At 39.4% G+C, this 21631-nt stretch overlaps 2 protein-coding genes across 8 annotated transcripts in view; one reads left to right on the top strand and one right to left on the bottom strand.

The window, feature by feature from the left end:
- The window catches only part of RAD50 (RAD50 double strand break repair protein), a 234400-nt gene that overhangs the window by 92445 nt on the left and 120324 nt on the right, over positions 1 to 21631 (bottom strand). For 3 of the 7 annotated variants that reach the window (XM_060143561.1, XM_060143562.1, XM_060143563.1), the window contains one exon: positions 3909 to 3992. In XM_060143561.1, coding sequence (XP_059999544.1) covers positions 3909 to 3992 — 84 coding nt within the window. Of the gene's footprint in view, positions 1 to 3908; positions 3993 to 6007; positions 6413 to 21631 lie in introns of those variants that run through there. The other 4 variants (XR_009539571.1, XM_060143565.1, XM_060143560.1 and 1 more) reach the window with 3 other exon arrangements.
- Positions 14777 to 17407, top strand: IL5 (interleukin 5). The gene is made up of 4 exons (XM_060146237.1): positions 14777 to 14920; positions 15198 to 15230; positions 16693 to 16824; positions 16928 to 17407. The coding sequence occupies exons 1-4, from the start codon at positions 14777 to 14779 to the stop codon at positions 17024 to 17026; spliced, it is 408 nt and encodes a 135-aa protein (XP_060002220.1). The 3' UTR covers positions 17027 to 17407.

Raw genomic sequence — 21631 nt, 5'->3', positions numbered from 1 at the left:
TGCCAATAAAGTTTCTTGCTCTGTCAGCACATGTGTCTCCTCAGACAATTCATTTCCAAGTGTTAGACAAGAGCAATATAACCAATACTTAAAGCTGTGAGTGAATGAGATCACCCAAGAAGAGCCAGGCAAAAGTAGACTCATCAAAGGAGACTGAAGTATGGCCAGTGAAAAAGGAGGTATGAGATCATGGTGTCATGAAAGCCAAGAGAGCAATGTTTTTTAAAAAGGGGGAAACCAACTATATCAAATCTGCAAAGAAGTTATTGAGAATTAGAAAATAACCGTTTTATCTGGCAGTATGGAGATTACTGGTGACCTTACAAGAGCAGTTTTAGTGAGGGAAAAAAAGGAGAAAAATCTAAACAGAGTGGGCTGAGGAGGAAAGGGGAAGCAATAAAGTGAAAACAATCAGTACACACAACTCTTGTGAATTTTGCTATAAACTAGAACAGAGTAGTAGCCAGAGGTTGATCTGCAGTAAAGGGAGAGTTTGTCTGTAGACTGGAGCTACCAGACCATGTTTATATGCTGATCTAAATGATCCCCTAAAGAGGGAGAAACTGCTAATGCAGGAGCAAGGACAACTGAAAAGCAAAATGCTTGACTTGGCAAAAGGGACTGATTTGATCCACCTTCCAAGAGGACTTAACTGACTTTAAGATAAAACAATAAACAATTTAAAGGTCTCCTCTTACAATTATTATTTTTAGGCAATGAAATAGCTTTATATCATATGTTAACCAAAAAAAGAGACATGTATGATGACCAATAGCTCCTGTTATTTATGTGTTAATACCACATCAAAGGTTACAACCTACTTAGATAAAACTAAACAACTAGCTACCTGGCTACAAGTCTCCCCAAAGCGCCAGGTCCAGAATGGGTTTCAGGCTTATTCTCCTGAAAAGAAATGAGATCTATTAATGTCAGGTTGTCCAACTAACTGAGTGCGTTACACCCACATCAAATCACACTGGGCTAATGGAAGCAGACATCAAAAATATATATGACCACGCCAAATGGCTCCATTCCTTTGGACAGGGTAACCCAAGCACTGATTCTATCTGGACCAGGATCAAAACTGTTACCAAACGTAACCTGGTTCTCCTTAGGCCACTGGTTACTATAGTTCTTTTATTGGTTTTTGGCCCCTGCCTTTTTAATCTGCTTGTTAAGTTTGTCTCTTCCAGATTACAATAGTTTCACATCAGGATAATGGTGATGCAGAGATTCTGGCCATTCCTCGGAACAGATCCTGCTGGAATAACAACAGAAGTCACCCTGGGCCCCTTAATGAGACAGGGTGAGAGCTCCGTGAACCCAACTAGGTAGGGTCTATGAACCACATGCTAGCCTGAAGAAGCTACGGAAGACAGACCTTTGCCCTACATCCTCCCAAAAAAGATTTCTTGGGGCTCATGTCTCGCAGGGGGGGATTTGAGGCAGGAGATAGATGGGCCCCAGGCTGAGCAGCTGGAGTTTGTCCCCTGTGGACAGATACTCCAAGATGAATAGCAAGGAGCAAGGAGGAGCTGAGCTCTGCCCAGATAAAAGATAAAGAGACCACATGTTCCTCATTCTCGAGGTCAAGGAGACCTTCCCAACTACAGGTGCGCAAAAAGACTCCTCGGGGGCCAAAAAGGGAAGGAGCACCACCCCATAGTAGGTGATGTCAACCTACCCATAGGCCTCTTCGCTAGAATCCACCTTGGCTAAGAGACGCGTGTGCACACAGGGGAGGACCCTGAGTTAAACCAAATACAGGTTCAGGGCCAGAAAAAGCAAGATGACTGGCCAGAGGAAACCCAGAAGAAATATCCCATATAAGTGATTGAAACTACCACGAGGGCGCAACTCTCTCTCTGAGCCCGCCCGTGTGAGTCTATTCACATGTACTCTTTTTCCTCCTAATAAACACTTTACTTATGTCACTACTTTCCATGTCTTTGTGGAAATTCATTTCTACAAAGCCAATGGACCAGGGCCTTGTCACTGCCCACTGGCCCTGGTGGTCCAGTGGCTAGTATTTGGCACTTTCACTGCCACGACCTGACTTCAATCCCTGGCCAGGGAACCGAAATCCTCTTCAAGCCACTGCAAGCCAAGGCCACCTGAGATCACTTTCATAATCACAGAGTTATCTTTAGTCACATAAACGTGGAAACAACTTAAAAGACTATCAACAGTGGGTCAGCTAAATAAATTAGAGAATATAAACTCAATGAAATACTATTTAGTAATTAAAAATAATGAAACAAAGGTGTATATATATTTTAACACATCCACAGTATATCACTAAATAAATATTTGATGTATATTGATACAATGGAAAAATAAAATTGTATTGATGTATTAAAATATTTACATGAGCGTATTTATATACACACACAGATATGTTTTTATAAACACAGAAAAAAGCCTGGAGGAAACACACAACAAACTCTTGGCAGGCAAGATAATGAGAGAGGCACATGACCCCACTATATACGTGAACAAGAAAAACCTATTCAGGGAGAGGGATAAATTAGGAGTTTGGGATTAACAGATACATACTACTATATATAAAATAGATCAGCAACAGGGATTTACTATATAACAGGGGGAACAATATTCAATACCTTATAATAACCTATGATGGAATAATCTGGAAAAAAAATATGTATATAACTGAATCACTTTGCTGTATACCTGAAACTAACACATATTGTAAATCAACTATACTTCAATTAAAAAAAAAAAGAAAGAAAAACCTACAGGCCAAAATGCATATAGAAAAGCCTATGTCCTACACACACACTAAGAGTTTAAACACCATAATTCACAGGACTTCCCTGGTGGTGCAGTGGTTAAGAAACCGCCTGCTTATGCAGGGGACACGGGTTTGAGCCTTGGTCTGGGAAGATCCCACATGCCACAGAGCAACTAAACTCAGGCACCACAACTACTGAGCCTGTGCTCTAGAGCCCGAGAGCCACAACTACTGAAGCCTGAGTGCCTAGAGCCTGCGCTCCACAACAAGAGAAGCCACCGCAGTGAGAAGCCGGCACATCGCGATGAAGAGTAGCCCCCGCTCGCTGCAACTAGAGAAAGCCCGTGTGCAGCAACGAAGACCCAACACAGCCATAAATAAATAAATAAATTTATTTTAAAAAAATAAATACCATTCAAACACTCATACACCAAGACTTTCATCATGGTACATTTTAATGAAAAACTAAAAGCAATCTAAATGTAAGAAAATGATGCAATTATTAAAAATGTTCATAAAAGATTTTATGTTTTAAGTAGGAAATATTCACACATATAAAAAAGTAAAAAGATTAAAACACCCATGTATCAAACACCCAGATTAATATAGTTTTTTTTAATAACATTGGACTTTATTATAATGTTAGGTGGAAAAACACCTCAGAATACAAAATTAGAGTATGACTTCAGCTATATAAGACTGTATGTAAAGGAGAAGAAATACATGAAAATGTCAACAATGGCTATCACTGGGCGCTAAGACTGTATGTGTGTGACTTTCATACCTCTTCATACTTTTCCACTGCCAAATTTTCTACAATGAGCTATCATCACTTCCATAATTATAAAAATTTTATTTTAGGGACTTCCCTGGTGGTCCAGTGGTAGAGAATCTGCCTTTCAATGCAGAACACCCAGGTTCGATCCCTGGTCGGGGAACTAAAATCCCACATGCTTGGGGCAGCAAAGCCCAGGCACCTCAACTAGAGAGCCTGCAGGCCACAAACTACAGAGCCCACGTGCCACAACTAGAGAGAAAACCCACATGCCACAACTACAGAGAAGCCCATGCACCACAACTAAGACCTGATGCAGCCAAAAATTAAAAAAAAATTTTTTTTTACTTTAAAAGTACAAAGTTTTACTAGCACCATTACCTTGGGATCATGAACGAATGTATTTCCTTTGGTTCCAGGAGGAAAATCTCCAGTACAAATATATTTTAGACATTCAATGATGGTCTAAAGAAATAGAAAATTATATTATTTAGTTATTAGAGAACTGCAGAATTTAATCATAAAATGTTAACTCATTATAAAATATTATTACCATAGAGACTATAAAAGATATGATCAGATAAGATTTGACATTATAAAACCTGTCATATAAATATGATTAAGTGTTAAAGAATAATTGCTGTAACTTCATAGAAAAGCTACATACTTAACGAGGTATACTGAAATAAAATAAAGAATTATTATTTGAGGGAAAATTTCTCTATTTCTAATTAAAACCCTTTAAGTCAAGTTTTTAATAACAATGGCTAAAGTAAAACATGGTCACCATAGTTGACAACACTATATTGTATAAATGAAATTTAATGAGTGTAACTTAAATGTTCTCACCAAAAAAAGATAAATACATGTTATTAATTAACTAGATAGGGGGAATCCTTTTACAATATACATCTGTGTCAAATCACCATGATGTATACTTTAAATAGCCTACAAATTATGTCATTATACCCAATAAAGCTAAAATTTTTTAAAAGTCGAAACTAAACAAATGGCTAATATCTACAAAGACCTTACTATGTGCCAGGTATTGTACTAACCACTTTCACATACATTAAGCTTTTAATTCTCACATCAATCCTAGGCTGTAGAAACTATTTTTTAAATAAATTTATTTTTTTATTTATTCATTTATTTATTTTTGGCTGTGTTGGGTCTTTGCTGTGCACGGGCGGGGTGAGCGGGGGCTACCCTTCGGGGCCGTGCACAGGCTTCTCATTGCAGTGGCTTCTCTTGTTGTGGAGCACCGGCTCTAGGCGCGCGGGCTCCAGAGCGCAGGCTCAGTAGTTGTGGCGCATGGGCTTAGTTGCTCCACAGCATGTGGGATCCTCACGGACCAGGGCTCAAACCCGTGTCCCCTGCACTGGCAGGCAGATTCTTAACCACTGCGCCACCAGGGAAGTCCCACGTAGAAACTTTTTTAACCTCCATTTTACAGAGAAGAAAACTAAGGCATGGAGCATTTAGGTCACTTTTGCCCAGTCACACAGCTAATAAATGGTGAAGGAAAAAATTTCTATTAAAGCAGCTAGGGCTCATAAACACTAAACATACTAGTCTCTCTACCAGTAGAGCACTTAATACAATGCTAAGTACATAAAAAGCATTCAATAAATAATATTTCTACATAAATAAAAGCAGACAAGAGTCTGGCATTCAACTCTCAATACTAAACCTTATGTCTTTTTCTACGCTTTTCACTTCATTCGCTCCTCTCCCTGTTACAACGATACCACCTTGCTTTTTCTCAAAGCACCCTTTCAGACCAGAGAGCCTCTTGGCTGTACTTTTTTCATAATTGCATACCATTCCAGGTCCAACTCAAATTTCTAAATATTTCCAGTACTGGAGCACAGTATATAAGCTGCGCTTCGATCTTTTATTCTGACTAGGTAAAAGTATCCTAACAACAAAATACTGTCCCAATTTAACCAAACCCCAACACATGTTTCATTTTAAAATTATGTCATTTACTTATCATTTATTATCTAAGTCGGGATAGACAGTCTTCTTAAAGTCATATATTTATCATATTTTATAACTTTTCAAGAAATCCTGTACGGGGACGACTACCAGGAAGTGAATGCTATGCCATGTAAGGAACGATAAAACATCAATGTAGACAAAAATGCTTCCTGTGGGACTGTGAGCTCGCTGAGCCCGGACGGAGGTAGCTCCCGGTCTCTTGGGATTCTGATGGAAACCTTGTCCACCGGACATGACTGAACACAGGAGTCTGGTCGGTTCCTGAGGTCGCAGTGGCCTGAACGCCACAGGCCACACCAAGCCACGCCCCTGGGCCGGGAAGTCAGCCGGAGACCCAGGTACACCCTGGGGCCCCAGGAGCTGAGTCATATGGACTCCTCTCATCCTAATCAAGAGTTCCGAACTCTGCAGATATTTTACTCCAGATTTCTAACACGTGGCGACCCGTAAACTGAAGGCGGCTACTTAGGACTTACCGTTTTCCCCGCCCCATTGGGTCCAACCAAAATTGTGAGGGGACTGAAGAATGTGATAATTTGTTTATCTTTATCCTCTATTCCAAAACTCCGCACGCCCAGAATGCTCATCTTTTCGATCCGGGACATGTTTGCAAATGTTTCTTTTCTCAACAGCAGGGGTCTAGAGCCCAGGGCTCACTTTAGCAGTGAGGCCCGAGCAGAGCAAGGGCGGGTCTTAAGGACTCGCGCGTCCCGGGGTCGGGAGGCTCCAGGTGAAAGCGAAAGCTCGGGCTGGAACCTTTCCTCCCACACCGGCTTTCTTCCCCGCTGGAACGCGAGAGTGGGGGTGGGGGCCAGCCCGGGGCTGCCCGCGGGAGACGCAGAACACAAGCCCGAGGACCCCGCGACCGTGGTCACTCACAGACTCCCGCCTCCGCGGCGCCGCGGGTCACGTGGGGCACTACGGCCTGCGCGCTTTTACGCCGCAGGCCCGGGGCACGCCGGGAAGTCAGAGGCCCGCTGTGCGCGCGCAGCTCTGGGTTCCGGGAACCTTACCGCGCAAGAAGGTTGAGTGCAAGGTCATCTAGCAAGCGGATTCCGGCTCCTTGCTGGCGGCGGGGGCGGGGCGGGACAGCACTGACAGGCACTAACTCTAAGAGAAGACAAAGACTTGTGATGGACAGCGATTCTCAAAGTGTGATCTCGGGACTCCTGGAACGGAGGGGAGTGCGGTGTTCGCTCCTGTCAAAACTTTTTCTAACGATACTAAGACGTTTTCGCCTTTGCGCTCTCAGTCGCTCCCTAATGTACTGAGTTTTCTAGTAATTTCGTGACGTGCGGGACACCATCGCAATGATGGCTAATGGAATGTGTGCTTGTATATTCTTGTGCTTTTAAAAATATTTCAAATTTAGTTTCTACTTGAGTAAATATTAGTAGTTATAACTCACGTAAAAGCCCTTTGGGATCCTCAGAGAGGGGTTTAATACCAAAAGTTTGTGAACTGCCGTTGTAGACCAAAAGCCAAAAAGCTATTATAAGACTATAAAATGTTATGAAAATATGTGAAGTAAATCCACTGCTATAAGTACCACCCCAAGACAGGAATAGACACCTTTAAGAGATTCTGTTATGCAAGATGAATAATAAGAGATCTGTACACCATCGTGCCTATATTTAACAATAATGTATACTTAAAAATTTGCCAATACGGTAGACCTTGTGTTAACTGTTCTTATTACAATAAATAAATAAATAAATAAATAAATAAATAAATAAAATAGAAAATAAAAATAAGGAAGGTGAGAAGAAACTTTTGGAGGTGATGGATATACCAATGGCATTGAATGTATGTCTCCTGCTTAATATGAAGTAGCCAAAATTACCTCTTATGCAGCTGGATTAAAAAAAAAAGTTTAACTTGAGTCTTTAGCACCTTTAGATTAAGCTTTCAGTTTACAGGAAGTATTAAGCTAATAATATCACAAGGATGGAAAAGACAAATCTGGAAGGTGGAATGTGCTACAAAACACTGGCCCAGACTTTCAGATTACTGTTACTAGAACAAGAACTTTTGTAGATTCTAAAAGGATGGTTGAGAATTAAAAGAGATTTGAGTTTCATGTTACCAAGATGCAGCGCATGATCCTGGATTGGATCCTGCTTTGGACATAGAGATGTGAAGGGAATTTCGGGTATATGTGGGGAAATTTGAATGTAGACTGGAGATTAAATGCTAAAAAAAACCCCGTTGTTTTCATTATATTAGATGTGATGATATTTTGCTATATGAAAAAGATCCTTTTTTGAGATGCATATAGAACTTAACGATAGTGTCATGCTTTCTATAATTTACTTTTAAAATACTTGAGAAAAACTGAGTTGAAGGAAAAAATGGACATTACAAGGTGCCAGATTCCATTACAAAAATTTTCAACTTTGTAACAGTAGGAAACTATAAAACTAAGATAACAACTCTAGGAGGGGCGGGTGGAAAGATTTCCAATAAAAATGATTAATCTTTAAAATAAAAAGAACTAAAAAGGCGAATCAGTCAAGTTCCCAGTTCTCAGTAAACTACTACTGAAAAATGTTTAGTTTCACTTATATCATAATTAATGAAATGGAAAATAAAATACCATGAGATACTATCTTATACCTATTAGTGAATCTCTTTATCCTTATAATACTTTCTGACATAAATTGTCTTTTTCTGGTATTTATATTGGTACATCAGCTTTCTTTTGATTAGTATTTGTCTAGTATGTCTTTCTATCCCTTGATTTTTAAAACTCTTAATGTCATTTTGCATGAAGTGAACTGTTATTCCTGATAAATTTGGATGTATTTCTCATATCTTTTTTTGTGCCTTTTCCCTCTTTTTCTCCTTTCCAGGTTTCTGGATTGATTGATTTTCATTATTCTCTTGTTTTATTCTACCGGTTTTGAAGTTGCACATTCTATTTTGATTCTTTTAGTCATTATTCTTGAATTTTTCATGTGCCTATTTTGAAATCTGAGGTTAATACCTTTAGTATCCTTTTAAACAGTACAAGAACCATAAAATGCACCGAATCTGATCACTCCTTGCATCTTAATCTTCCACATTATCATTGTTTAGTATTTTTGTTCCATGTTGTCTTGAAATCCTCTGAGTTACTTTTTAAAACCAGCATTATTTATTTATGTTTACCAACGTATTTATCAAGCTTTTTTACTACTACTGCTTCTTGTATCAGACCTTCCTTTGTCGTTCATTTCACTCATTACATTAGCAGAACTATTAAACCCTAGTGCTAAAGAATCTTGAGGGAAAGAAATCTATCCCACATGCTGATATCAGGATTAAACAAAGTTATTTTTGTGAAAGTGCTTTATAAATGGTAAAACACTGTAAAAATATGAGATTTATTTTTTGTGCATTGAATATTTTTAGAGGGTTAATCTGGTAAAATGTAACAAAGCTATTAAAATGATCACACAAGTTCCTCAGCATAAAGAAATTTTTTTTTTTTTCGGTACGCAGACCTCTCACTGTTGTGGTCTCTCCCGTTGCGGAGCACAGGCTCCGGACGTACAGGCTCAGCGGCCATGGCTCACGGGCCCAGCCGCTCTGCGGCATGTGGGATCCTCCCGGACCGGGGCACGAACCCGTGTCCCCTGCATCGGCAGGTGTACTCTCAACCACTGCACCATGAGGGAAGCCCGAAAATATTTTTTAAATTATACAGAGAGCTTTTTAGTAGCATTGTTTGTAATTGTGGAATACTAGCAACAACCCAAATGGTGAAGTAAACTGTGGTACATCAATTTCATCTAATAGCAGGTAACCATTAAAATAATAAGTAGTTACATGAAAGAGAAATGTTAATAACAAAAAAGATAAACAAAATTGCACATATTCATTGATTACAACTCTGTAAAGCTGTCTTAGTAAAGATTGGAAGAGGTCAACAAAAACCTAATATAGTAGTTGCTATGCCGAGGGGAAGAAGTTCTGTGTTTATTTTCCAATGATGTTATTTATCAATTAAAAACTTATTTAAAAGATATACTTAGGGTTTCCCTGGTGGTGCGGTGGTTGAGAGTCCGCCTGCCGATGCAGGGGACACGGGTTCGTGCCCCGGTCCGGGAGGATCCCACATGCCACGGAACGGCTAGGCCCGTGAGTCATGGCCGCTGAGCCTGCGCGTCCGGAGCCTGCGCGTCCGGAGCCTGTGCTCCGCAACGGGAGAGGCCACAACAGTGAGAGACCCGCGTACCACAAAAAAAAAAAAAAAAAAAAAAAAGATATACTTGGAGATTGAAAGGATGGAGGTTAGAATAAGGTCAAGAAAAAGAAAGAGACGCTATCATTTTACATTTAGTCACTGCAAAAAAAAATTGTGGCATCGTGCCCTGTTATTTGATTAGAATCAGTTCATAGAAAAGTCATTTGACCTTAATGACTACACAGTTAGTAAGAAAACACAGGTATCAGTTTTTAAAAACATGTTGCCAATTTGGAAGCCACTAATAGAGACAAAGGTTTTAGGGCAAAAGGATGAACGTTGCCTACTAATACAACTTTTCAACACCAAAGTCCTTTTTCTAAACTATACAATTACTAGTAATTCTTAAAAATTCTCAATACTGTTTGCTAATTTCTTTCTATTCTCCTAAAATAATGTGGGTTTTTTAAAATACCATGGTAGTTCACATTGGTTTGTTCTCTATAGATGAGCTGACAGCTTTGCTCTATCTTTTTTCCAGGAGTCCTGCCAAAGTTGTTTCTATTATCAGGCTCCTGGCTCCAGGGAATAGACTCCTTCAGTTTCCACAGTATTCACATTAATGTGTTCAACTAATACAACCAAGTTCCTGCTTATTCATTCAGTTATTTATTCAATAAACATTAATTGAGTGTGTACAATAGGCTGGTCATTGAGGGTAAAGAGATCAATTAAATAAAACCCTTATTCTCAAGGAGCTCACAGTCTAGTGAAGTAAAAAGTTCCCAAGTGCATGACACTTATGGGATACAAAGTCGTTTTACATAATAATAATATAAATAATTATAAACTGTTTTTCAATTTGCAAGGTTATTTTTAATAAACTTTTATTTCATTTAGCTTTAGATTTGCAGAAACGTTGAAAGAATATTATAGAGATTTCCTGTGTACCCTGCACCCAGTTTCCTCTGTTGTTCGTATAACTATGGTACATTTGTCACAACTGGGTAACCAACATTGGCACATTACTAGACTCCACAGTTTTTAGGGGGTTTTCTTAGTTTTTACCTACTTAGTTTTAGGGGGTTTCCTGTCTGGGATGTCATCCAGCATACTACATTGCATTTAGTCATCATATCATCTTAGATTCCTCTGGGCTGTGACAGTTCTCAGACTTTACTTGTTTTTGATGACCTTGACAGTTTTACAGAGTACTTTTCAGGTATTTTGTCCTTCAATTTGGGTATGTGTAATATTTTTCTCATGGTTAGACAGAGGTTATAAGTTTTGGGGAGGAAGACCGCAGAGATAAAATGCCATTCTCATTACATCATGTTAAGGGAACATGCTACTAACATGAGTTATCACTGTTGATGTTGACCTTGATCACCTGGCTGAGGTTTGTCGGGTTTCTCCATTGCAAAGTTACTCCTCTCATAATCCCCCTTCCAGACTGCACACTTTAAAATGAATTGTATTCCACAGTTACTTTAAGTGTATCCCACACTTAAAGAGAATTATGCTTCACTTCCTTGAGGCTACAATATCTACAAAAATTACTTGGAATTCTGCAAGTAATTCTGCAAGTAATCTCCTGCAAGTAGGAGATTAAAATTATTAACTTTTGTTTGCAGGTTAACATTAATAAACCTCTTTCAAATACATTATTTTATGGTCCCTGTTCAGAGAGTTTGCAATCAGGTTAGGGAGATCAGACTAATAGAGGAATAGTTATTGACTTATGAAAACATTGTAAGAAATGTAATTTTGTACACTCATGTTCATAATGGCGTTATCCACAATAGCCAAAAGATGGAAGCAACCCAAATGTCCATTGATAAATAAACGGATAAACAAAATGTGGTATATGCATACAATGGAAGATTATTCCACCTTAAAAGGGAAGGGGAGTTCCCCTGTGGCCCAGTGGTTAGGATTCCAGGCTTTCACTGGCGTGGCCCAGGTTCAATCCCTGGTCAGGGAATTGAGATCCCCCGTAAGCCTTGCGGTGAGGCCAAAAAAAAAAAAAAAAAAAAAGGGAAGGAAACTCTGCCACATGCTACAAGATGGATGAACATTGAGGACACTATCCTACGTGAAATAAGCCAGTCAGTAAATGACAAATACTATATGATTCTACTTATCTGAGTTACCTAGAATAATCAAATTCATAGAGACAGAAAGTAGAAGCGTGGTTGCCAGGGGCTGGGAGGGAGGGGGAAAATGGAGAGTTGTTGTTTAATGGGTACAGAGTTTCAGCTTTGCAAGATAAAAAGCGTTCTGGAGATGGATTGTACAACATTATGAACATACTCAACACTACTGAACTGTATACTTAAAAATGGTTAAGATGTTATGTTTTATGTTACATGTATTTTACCACAATTAAAACATTTTTGAAGATACATAATTTTGAATAGGAGGATTTTTAAATAACTTGCCCTCCAATAGGGACCCACAGTTATACTATAGATCAGAGACTGCAAAATAGCACCCTGTATGGTTCTTAAAACTATGAATTGCCAACATTTAAAAATCAGGAGATTATACATAATAATCAGGATTTCCGGCTCCTTTGAAAAATTGGATGATTTGGTAACATAAGTCCAAGGGTGTCACATGGCAACAGTCAGCTGGAGCTGACCAGTTCTTGCCACCTGGAGACAGGTCACTCTGCTGCAGTTTTCTGCAGCCCCACCATCTGTGCTGTTGTCACACCTTGCCCATCTCACTCATGTTCATAGCCAGCATGACTCCCTAAAAATAGTGAGTGGTTGGTGAATTTTATCCTGCTTAGTGAACACTAGTACAGTGGTGTCTCAATCCTCCACCACCTAGATTCCCTGTTTAACCCTATAACAGAGAGAAGTTTAAAACTCAGAACTTCGTGTATTTAAGGTACTAAAATAACAAGTCACTTGGCAGTTCCTCTGAAACCTTCATCTAAGCCCACACTTCCTCTGTGTAGCCCAAAGGAGTTGAGGAGAACCAGAATGAACTCTCTCTATCTGGGGAGAGAAGGCTCTGCCAGAAGTCAGCTTTGGTTTTGAAAGCACCATTTTAAGAGCACCTTGATCCAGTCTATTGTGATTCCTACCTCACTCCTGCAGCAAGCCACGGTCACTCCTGCAGTCTCAAGGAAAAGGTCTTTCAAGTGTTCAAACCAGGCATGTCTAACCAAGAGTCCAAAACTTTAGCACAAACAAAACCAGACATGGTACAGGAAGGCTGCCACTAAAGTCCCATACTACTTTTATCCCACCTGTGCAGAGCTGTGACTACCCCCATGTAAAAGGCTTGACAGGACTTCCCTGGTGGTCCAGTGGTAAAGAATCTGCCTTACAATGCAGGGGACGTGAGTTCAATCCCTGGTCAGGGAACTAAGATCCCACATGCCACGGGGCAACTAAGCCCGCACGACACAACTACTGAGCCCGCGTGCCTCAACTAGAGCCCAGGCACCATAACTACAGAGCCCACACGCCATGGAGCCTGTGTGCCACAATTAGAGAAGAGAAAACCTACACACCACAGAAGTCAGCGCTGCAAGGAAAGATCCCGCATGCCTCAACAAAGATCCTGCATGCCGCAACTAAGACCCAACGCAGGCTAAAATAAATAAATAATAAATAAATCTTTAAAAAATAAAATAAAAGGCTTGTCTACCTCCTAGATGCCTCTACTTCACATACAGAACTACATCCAGCTTTGGAAAAGGATTCTAGGTAACAATTCATATTTGGTACAATCTGTGCTAGATACTCAAGGTAGTCCTAAAGCCAGGCTTCCAGGCCACCAACACAGAACCACTTTGGGATGCTCACTGAAACTCTCCATTATAAGCAATGGCTTACACTTCCATTATGTGTGCTAAGGCCAGGGAAGAAGGAAGTGTGTGGTCTAGAAGGGGGCCTCATTTGCTCCCTTCTGGGATTATAGGTCAGAGCCTAAGGTACACAAAGGCTGATCCCCCTGATCACACCTATTCATACATGGCCCACCCAGGGTGTGAAAGGACACTCCCACCCTTGTGGGATGTGAAGGAGAGGCCATGCCCATATGTTATGTGGCTGTGACGGATGTTTTTTGGTTGCCTTCCTAGCATCTAGGTCCCTCTTACTACTACCTAGGACCCCAAATTTCTCAGGTATGAAGTTTGGGTGGGATGAAGCCCATCGCCAGCTCCAGGGACAACCAATTAGTATACCTCATACCCCCGGCCACAGTTCAAGGGTGAACATGGGATCAAGGGTGAACAAGGCTAAAATCTTGGACTTTTAATTGAGCAATCAGAAAAACACAATTTGCTTTCTCCTGAGGCTCATGAACAGGGTACATATAGATTCAGGAGGCTGGACATCATCTTGGGTCCACAGTGACCCAAGAATGGGTCACTGCCTGAGAATGAAGACAATGGTCACTGAGGTAAGCAACATAAAGGAGCCTCCACCCTGGATCATTTGGTTGTATGAGCTAACAAATCCCCCATTTGGCTTCAGCCAGTTTGGGTTAGGTTTTTGATCACTGGCAACAGAAAGGACCCCAGTGAACACAACTTGACCCAGCTAAGTTTTGATGGTCTCTGCTCTAATCACCATCTTCAATCACCAGTATTTTCAATTCCTTTTAAGACAGATCAACCTGGCTACAACTGCATTAGAGTTTACTTGACGTGAAAAGAAATTCTCAATATTTACGTATTTTAGCATAAAATTCTATTTAGTGGCTTACATTATACTTCTTTTTACACAAATCTTTTAAAAGGAAATTCAATCTTCTGATTTTAAGAAATGCAAATGTGGGGCAATGATGTATCCACCTAAGGATTTTCTTTTGTAATAGAAAATGTTTTTAAAGGGATTTAAATAAAATAGGGATTTTTATTATTATTAAAAGTAAAATTATTTTTTAAGGTACAGGCATTGGAAACAGTTTCACTATATGCCATTATTAAGCATTCTCTATCTGATTGTTAGAAATTATTCATTTCCTCAAAGAGAGAGAATAAATTGGTTGGGGATGAAATCTTGTACTATGCACTTTCTTTGCCAAGGCAAACGCTCAACATTTCAGAGCCATGAGAATGCTTCTGCATTTGAGTTTGCTGGCTCTTGGAGCTGTCTACGTTTGTGTCATTGCTGTAGAAAGTCCCATGAATAGACTGGTGGCAGAGACCTTGACACTGCTCTCCACTCATCAAACTCTGCTGATAGGTGACGGGGTAATTTTCTTTTTGATTCCTACAGTCTTTAAAATATATAGGTAATCATTTGTGGTGGCTTATTTTTAAAGATCTGTCATTAATCATGAAATTATGAGAGTGTTAGTACTATATAACTGATAACCACATTACTAACAAGAATTTTACTAAAAGTTACGAATGCTAGAGTGCTTTAAACATGAATGTATTTTCTTTCCTTTTCAGAACTTGATGATTTTACTAAAAGTTATGAATGCTAGAGTGCTTTAAACATGAATGTATTTTCTTTCCTTTTCAGAACTTGATGATTCCTACTCCCGAACATACAAATGTAAGTTAAATCAAGATTTGATAAATGATTGAGTGAATAAGTAAATTTCATATTTTAAGCTATAAAGCATTAGTTATCACTGGAATGATTTAATTTTCTCCATTTTGTTTTTGTGTGTGTGGATGCAAATGTATGTACTTATAAATATTAGGAATAACTTTACAAGTAGAATTCATTAAACAAGTGGATCAGGCCCTTTGGTGATGTTGTCAGTTCTCCATCTCAAAGAGCCTCATGTAAGGCATTCTTTTTTTTTTTTTTTAGGTATTTAATGTCTTTTTCTTTGCTATATGCTTTTTAAAATTTATTTATTTTTTAAATTGAAGTATAGGTGATTTACAATGTTGTGTTAGTTTCAGGTATACAGCAAAGTGATTCAGTTTTATATATATATTATTTTTCAGATTCTTTTCCCATATAGATTATTATAAAATATTGAGTAGAGTTCCCTGTGCTATACAATAGGTCCTTGTTGTTTATCTAGTTTATATATAGTAGTGTGTATATGCTACTCTCAAATTCCTAATTTATCCCCCCCCCACCTTTCCCCTTTGGTAACCATAAGTTTGTTTTCTATGTCTGTGAGTCTGTTTCTGCTTTGGGAATTAGTTCCTTTGTATCATTTTTTAAGATTCCACATATAAGTGATATCATATGGTATTTGTCTTTCTCTTTCTGACTTCCCTTAGTATGATAATTCTAGGTCCATCCATGTTGCTGCAAATGGCATTACTTCATTCTTTTTTATGGCTGAGTAGTATTCCATTGTATATATGTACCACATCTTCTTTATCCATTCATTTGTCAATGGACATTTTGGTTACTTCCATGTCTTGGCTATTGTAAATAGTGCTTCTTTCCAGAAGAATTCCATACTGGGTGAGAGGGGCCTCCTAGTCTCCATTCAATTCTATCTATGGCTTTCCTCTCACTCTCATGTCTTTCTGAAAGTTTAGCAAGTTAGATTTATATTTTTAAAATTATGGTCAGTAGACATTAAAATATACAATGAATGCCGTATATTAATATATGTGTCATTTACACATATTTAAATTATTATGGCCATATAATGGAATTGTATACATTTGGCATATGTCATGGTTGTATTAAAATGTAAAATATATGATTTCATTAGTCTAAATAGAATAAAATTACCAGCTAGAACTACAAAAGGAAACTCATGGGAGCTCAATCAGTATTGTAGTTGCATTATACTTCCTAAACATTTTAATTTCGGTTAAGGAGTTAATTTATATCATTTGTAAAACTCCTCAGTAGTTATATAAACTTTATCTACTTTTGGAAATTATAGCTCAGTGTGAAGTGGTTTGCCACTTGGAAAAGGAACAAGTAAAATATTCTTTGGAGAAGAGAACTCATGTAAACAACACGACTAACTTCTGGAACTAAATTTTTATACCTTGTTTTGATTATTTATAGTTTTTAAATCTTCCTCATTTAGCACGAACTATGCATTAAAGAAGTCTTTCAGGGAATAGACACACTGAAGAATCAAACTGCACAAGGGGATGCCGTGGAAAAACTATTCCAAAACTTGTTTTTAATAAAAGAATACATAATAGACCTCCAAAGAGTAAGTTAAAAACATTTAGTGGAAACTTAAGTATATTTGTCTGGCTCTGAATTGACAAGAATTGACAGTTTCCTACAATACTTACTGTCTACTCTTTTCACAGAAGAAGTGCGGAGGAGAAAGATGGAGAGTAAAACAATTCCTAGACTACCTGCAAACTTTTCTTAAGGTGATAAACACCGAGTGGACAACGGAAAGTTGAGACCAACCTGTCTCACTGTAGCGAAAGATTCTGGAGGAGAAGAAGGATGTTTTACTGCAACAAGGATGAGGGCCAACCAAGGGTGGGGCCTTAATATTCAGTGTAATGAAACTTCAGAGGCAAAGTAAATATTTCAGGCATACTGCTACCTCACACAGGCAGAAAGTATAAAAACAAAATATTTGAGCTGTATTTCAGATATCAGAATCATTGAAGTATTTTCCATCAGTTTGCTCTAAGCAAAATAGATATATACTTTTATCTATCTTATTTAACATAACATTCTGTAAAATGTCTGTTAACTTAATATTATTTATGAAATAATTGAGAACTTGGAAAATTAATATTTATTTCATCTTAGGCTATGTTCCAATAAAACAAAAATAGACAACTCTGGTTCAATTTCTTGCTGGCCTTTGTCTGACTTCTGAAGTGAGCACAGTCTGTGTGAGAACACGCCAGGTTTGGAGAGCATTCCCATCTTCCAGGTGGCAGAAGTCGCAGGTTGCTAGGCATACCATGGGTGGATGAGATCTAGCAGGACTTAGTGGGGAAGGGGGTAGCAGGGACATGGGCAGGGGCTGGAGCCTGGTTTCCTCTCCATGGTATACCCAGAGCCTAGGTTGGTGCAGGTAAAATGGGAGGTGATGAATGAATGATTATAAGGGCCTTCCAGAACTGGCCAGAGAATTAAAATGAGTTTCACGGCTTCCCCTGGGGAGGAGGGCAGTGTAGGAATCTGTATCTAGGTCTCTTCCCAGCCTATGAGAAGAATGTGGCAGGCCAATCCCACTGCCAGTTTGGGGAAGAAACGCTCCTTGTGGAGCCCAGAGCACTGTGACCTGGGGGTTCTTCATCTCACCTGACTTTGTGGCATAACAATGATCAGAGAAGCACTGGTAGACAGTTATATTGGGGAGGCTGGGTTCTAGAGGTGCCCACCATCTGTATTCCCAGGGGCAGAGCAGCATTAGGCAGAACAACACTCCAATCTGCCTCTTTATGACTATCAGTACCGTAATTGGAAGTTCCTCCGCTTGAGGAAATTTCTTAAGGATTCAGAAAATACGTTCTTTAAGATATATTTTAAAACTGAGACCTGGAGGAGAGGCCCAGTAACAATATTCAGCTATGCCATTAATTCCTTCCTTTGCTTACTGATCACAGGCCCTACTGCATGCTGGGAGACAGTTGTGGCCATGTGCTACAGGGCCTTACAGATGGTGCCATTACCCTGGGCATTATCTGCATAGATTGCACGTGTTGCGCTTGACTGCTTGTGTGAAGCAACTGCTCCTACTGTTTCTGGGTGTGGGAGAGGGGCCAGGGCAGTCAGACACAGATTCCCAGGTGGGAGAATGCAAGTCCTTTTGTGCAAGAAGACATATTTCCCTTCCAGCACAAACACAGGCATGGTAGTCAGCACTCTGCTGTGACTTAGGCTCCCAACTTGTGCACCCACCAAGTCCCAAGAGCTGGGGCTGAGATGATGAAGAGGTGTCAGCACAGTACTATGCTGACTGTTCTCGAAACTGACAGCAAACAGGAAACTCAATTTGAGAAGAGACTCAATGTCAATTTAATTCAATTCAGCAAATATTTATTGAGCTCCCATATGTTCCAGGACTGTTCTAGGGACTAAGATTCATCAGTGAATAAAAAAGACAAAATTCCCTGCCCTTGTAAACATATATTCTCTCTCAAAAAAGGTCATTTTCTAGCCAAGATACGGAAGCAACTTAAGTGTCCATCAACAGATGAATGGATAAAGAAGATGTGGTGTATATATTGATATATATGTACAATGGAATACTACTCAGCCATAAAAAAGAATGAAATTTTGCCATTTGTAACATGGATGGACCTGGAGGGTATTAGGCTTAGTGAAATAAGTCAGACAGAGAAAGACAAATACTGTGTTATCACTTATATGTGGAATCTAAAAAGTTAAACAAGTGAATGTAACAAAAAAGAAACAGACTCACAGATATAGAGAACAAACAGTGGGGAGGGGAAGGGGGGCAATATGGGGGTAGGGGATTAAGAGGCACAAACTACTATGTATAAAATAAATAAGCTACAAGGATATATTGTACAGCACAGGGAAAACAGTCAATATTTTATAATTACTATAAATGGAGTATAATCTATTATACTCCATAATAGAATTTTGAAAAATTTGGAATCACTATGTTGTACACCTGAAATTAATACTGTAAATCCACTATAACTTCATTAAAATAAAAGTAAAATTAATTTGGCAGGAAAAAAAAAGTCATTTTCCCACTTTTTTATCAAGGTCCAATATAGTTATTGTGGATTTAAGGCTGGAATATCCTAAAGTCCCACTAATGAACTCTTACCAATCTACCATCTCAGAGAAGCCGAACGCAAACAGGGCTGTATGAAGCTAACCAAAATGGGACTTCTTAGACCCACCAACGATTTTTAAGGCAGAAACAATGATTCTCCAGCTGATTCTACTTTCCCTGTAAAAACAATGCCAACCAGATTGTCCCTGGGTAGAAAGAGTGGGATTCTTACAAGTTATATCAACTGCTCCCTCACCTAGCCTGACTACTGTGGGGCTCCAGACCTAGGGCATCAAAGGAGAGGGATTTGGCAGGCTCCAGGTTACAGGAAAGCTTTCATGAGTCGTGCTTTTCCTCTCAAAGCTTATCCCAATAAAAGAGCATCTATTTGCGCTCTGTCTTAGTGATGTCGCTGTTATTGCCCAGTGGGAGGAGCCAGAGTGAAACATTAGGCTGGTTTTGGAGGGCCACAGAGGAACCTTTCCAGAGAACACCTCAACACAATGCATCTAAAACCAAAGTCCCTCTTTGTAATCCATCCTCATCCCCTCAAACCTGCTGCTGCTGGTCCTCCTTGTCCTTCTTTCTCCTCTTCCTTTGAGGTTCCCTATTTGGCTAACATAACCATGACTACCTTCCCATCACCTTTCTGGAAGACTCCCTGACTTTTACCCTCTGTGCCCTTCCATCCACCATTCAGCCTCTGAAATGTCTCTCCAATTCCCCCTCTCCATCCCCGCTGCCTCAGTTGAGGCCCTTGCCTCTCACCTAGACTCAAGCCATCACCAGCTCCCTACTTTAGGCTCTCTTCATGACTGTCAAGTCAGGGCTTTTGATAAAATACACTCACGGCCATATGTCACTTCTGGGCATAAAAACCTCTGGCTCTCAGGTCCATCTCCTTCACAGGTCATACCTTTGTCCCCTCCAAGCCCTGCCATTCAGAAATACAGGCATCTCTCACTAAACATTGCTGGCAAGAAAATGCTAACCAGGAGCCTCATTCTCATTATTTAAATGCGAAAATTTTTCATGCATTACATCTCAATCCAAAATCCTCAACCAATTTTCCAAGCATAAAACACAAAACACAGGAAAATTCCTGTGTATAAGCAACAAGCTAACATGTTAGGTTGTAAAATATTTTAAAATTTATATTTCTGTATTTATTTATTTAATAAATTGTGGTAAAATAAGGATGTAAAATATTTAAAACTGTACTTCCTGATCACTAAACCATTAATATGGCCTCTTTATCCATATAACATGATACATGTCCCTTTAGTTCACATTCAGAGCCTTTCCAATTGTCTTCTGTGAACTTTGATATGCTACCAATATATTTGGAATAAACCTAAAGGCTTTCTCTGTTGAGCTCCCTCCCTCATCACACTTTGTTTAAAAATGCATTGAGTTTGGGGGACATATATCTAATATTTTCCCTATGTAAGTATTGGTAGAAAAGGATTGTATTGAAAGGCATATATGTTCTTTTTTTTCTATTAGTTCTTTATTACAGATCTTTTTAAAAATATTTATTTATTTGTTTGTTTGTTTATTTATTTTTGGCTGTGTCGGGTCTTAGTTGCGGCACGTGGGATCTTTCCCTGTGTTGTGCGGGCTTCTCTCTAGTTTTGGCATGCGAGCTCCAGAGCATGTGGACTCTGTAGCTGCGGCCCGCAGGCTCTCTAGTTGTGGTGTGTGGGCTCAGTAGTTGCCCTGTGGCATGTGGGATCTTAGTTCTCCGACCTGGGATCAAACCTGAGTCCCCGGCATTGGAAGGCAGATTCTTAACCACTGGACCACCAAGGAAGTCCTGAAAGGCCTATATGTTCTATGAAGAAATATTCTACGTGGAAAACTGGGGAGAAGTTCTGTAGGGTATGCTAGCTCTTATTCTTCCCAGAATACCCAGGAGTTTTTACACCTCTGTGCCTTTGCCCATACTGTCTCAGTACATCTGTCTTTTCCCACGTGGGGAACATGCAATTGCCCTTTGGATGTTTTCATCCATCCCTCTATCTTGGCTATCACAGTCTGGCTCCAATACTACCTCCTCTTTGATTCTCTCCCTAGCTATTACTCCCAGCAGTATTAGGTGTCCTGCATTACTTTGGACATTCCTCTGTCAGAGTTCTTGTTTTTATATTGTAGTATTTTCAGATCCACCTTATACAACTCTGAATATGTATCAGTCAGAATCATCTAGATGATGCTATAGTAATAAATCACCTCTGAATCCCAGCAGAAGGACACAACAAAAGTCTCTTTCTTAATCACACTATGGGTGTGG

This window comes from Lagenorhynchus albirostris, chromosome 3 (genome assembly GCF_949774975.1).
Source record: "Lagenorhynchus albirostris chromosome 3, mLagAlb1.1, whole genome shotgun sequence".
NCBI lineage: Eukaryota > Metazoa > Chordata > Mammalia > Artiodactyla > Delphinidae > Lagenorhynchus > Lagenorhynchus albirostris.
This window is presented reverse-complemented; position numbering and strand designations above follow the sequence as displayed.

Coding starts and splice junctions, on each gene's coding strand:
- IL5 (XM_060146237.1), top strand. CDS start 14,777: ATGAGAATGCTTCTGCATTTGAGTTTGCTGGCTCTTGGAGCTGTCTAC. Junction 15,231..16,692: donor CTACTCCCGAACATACAAAT/GTAAGTTAAATC, acceptor TTCCTCATTTAG/CACGAACTATGCATTAAAGA. Junction 16,825..16,927: donor ACATAATAGACCTCCAAAGA/GTAAGTTAAAAA, acceptor CTCTTTTCACAG/AAGAAGTGCGGAGGAGAAAG.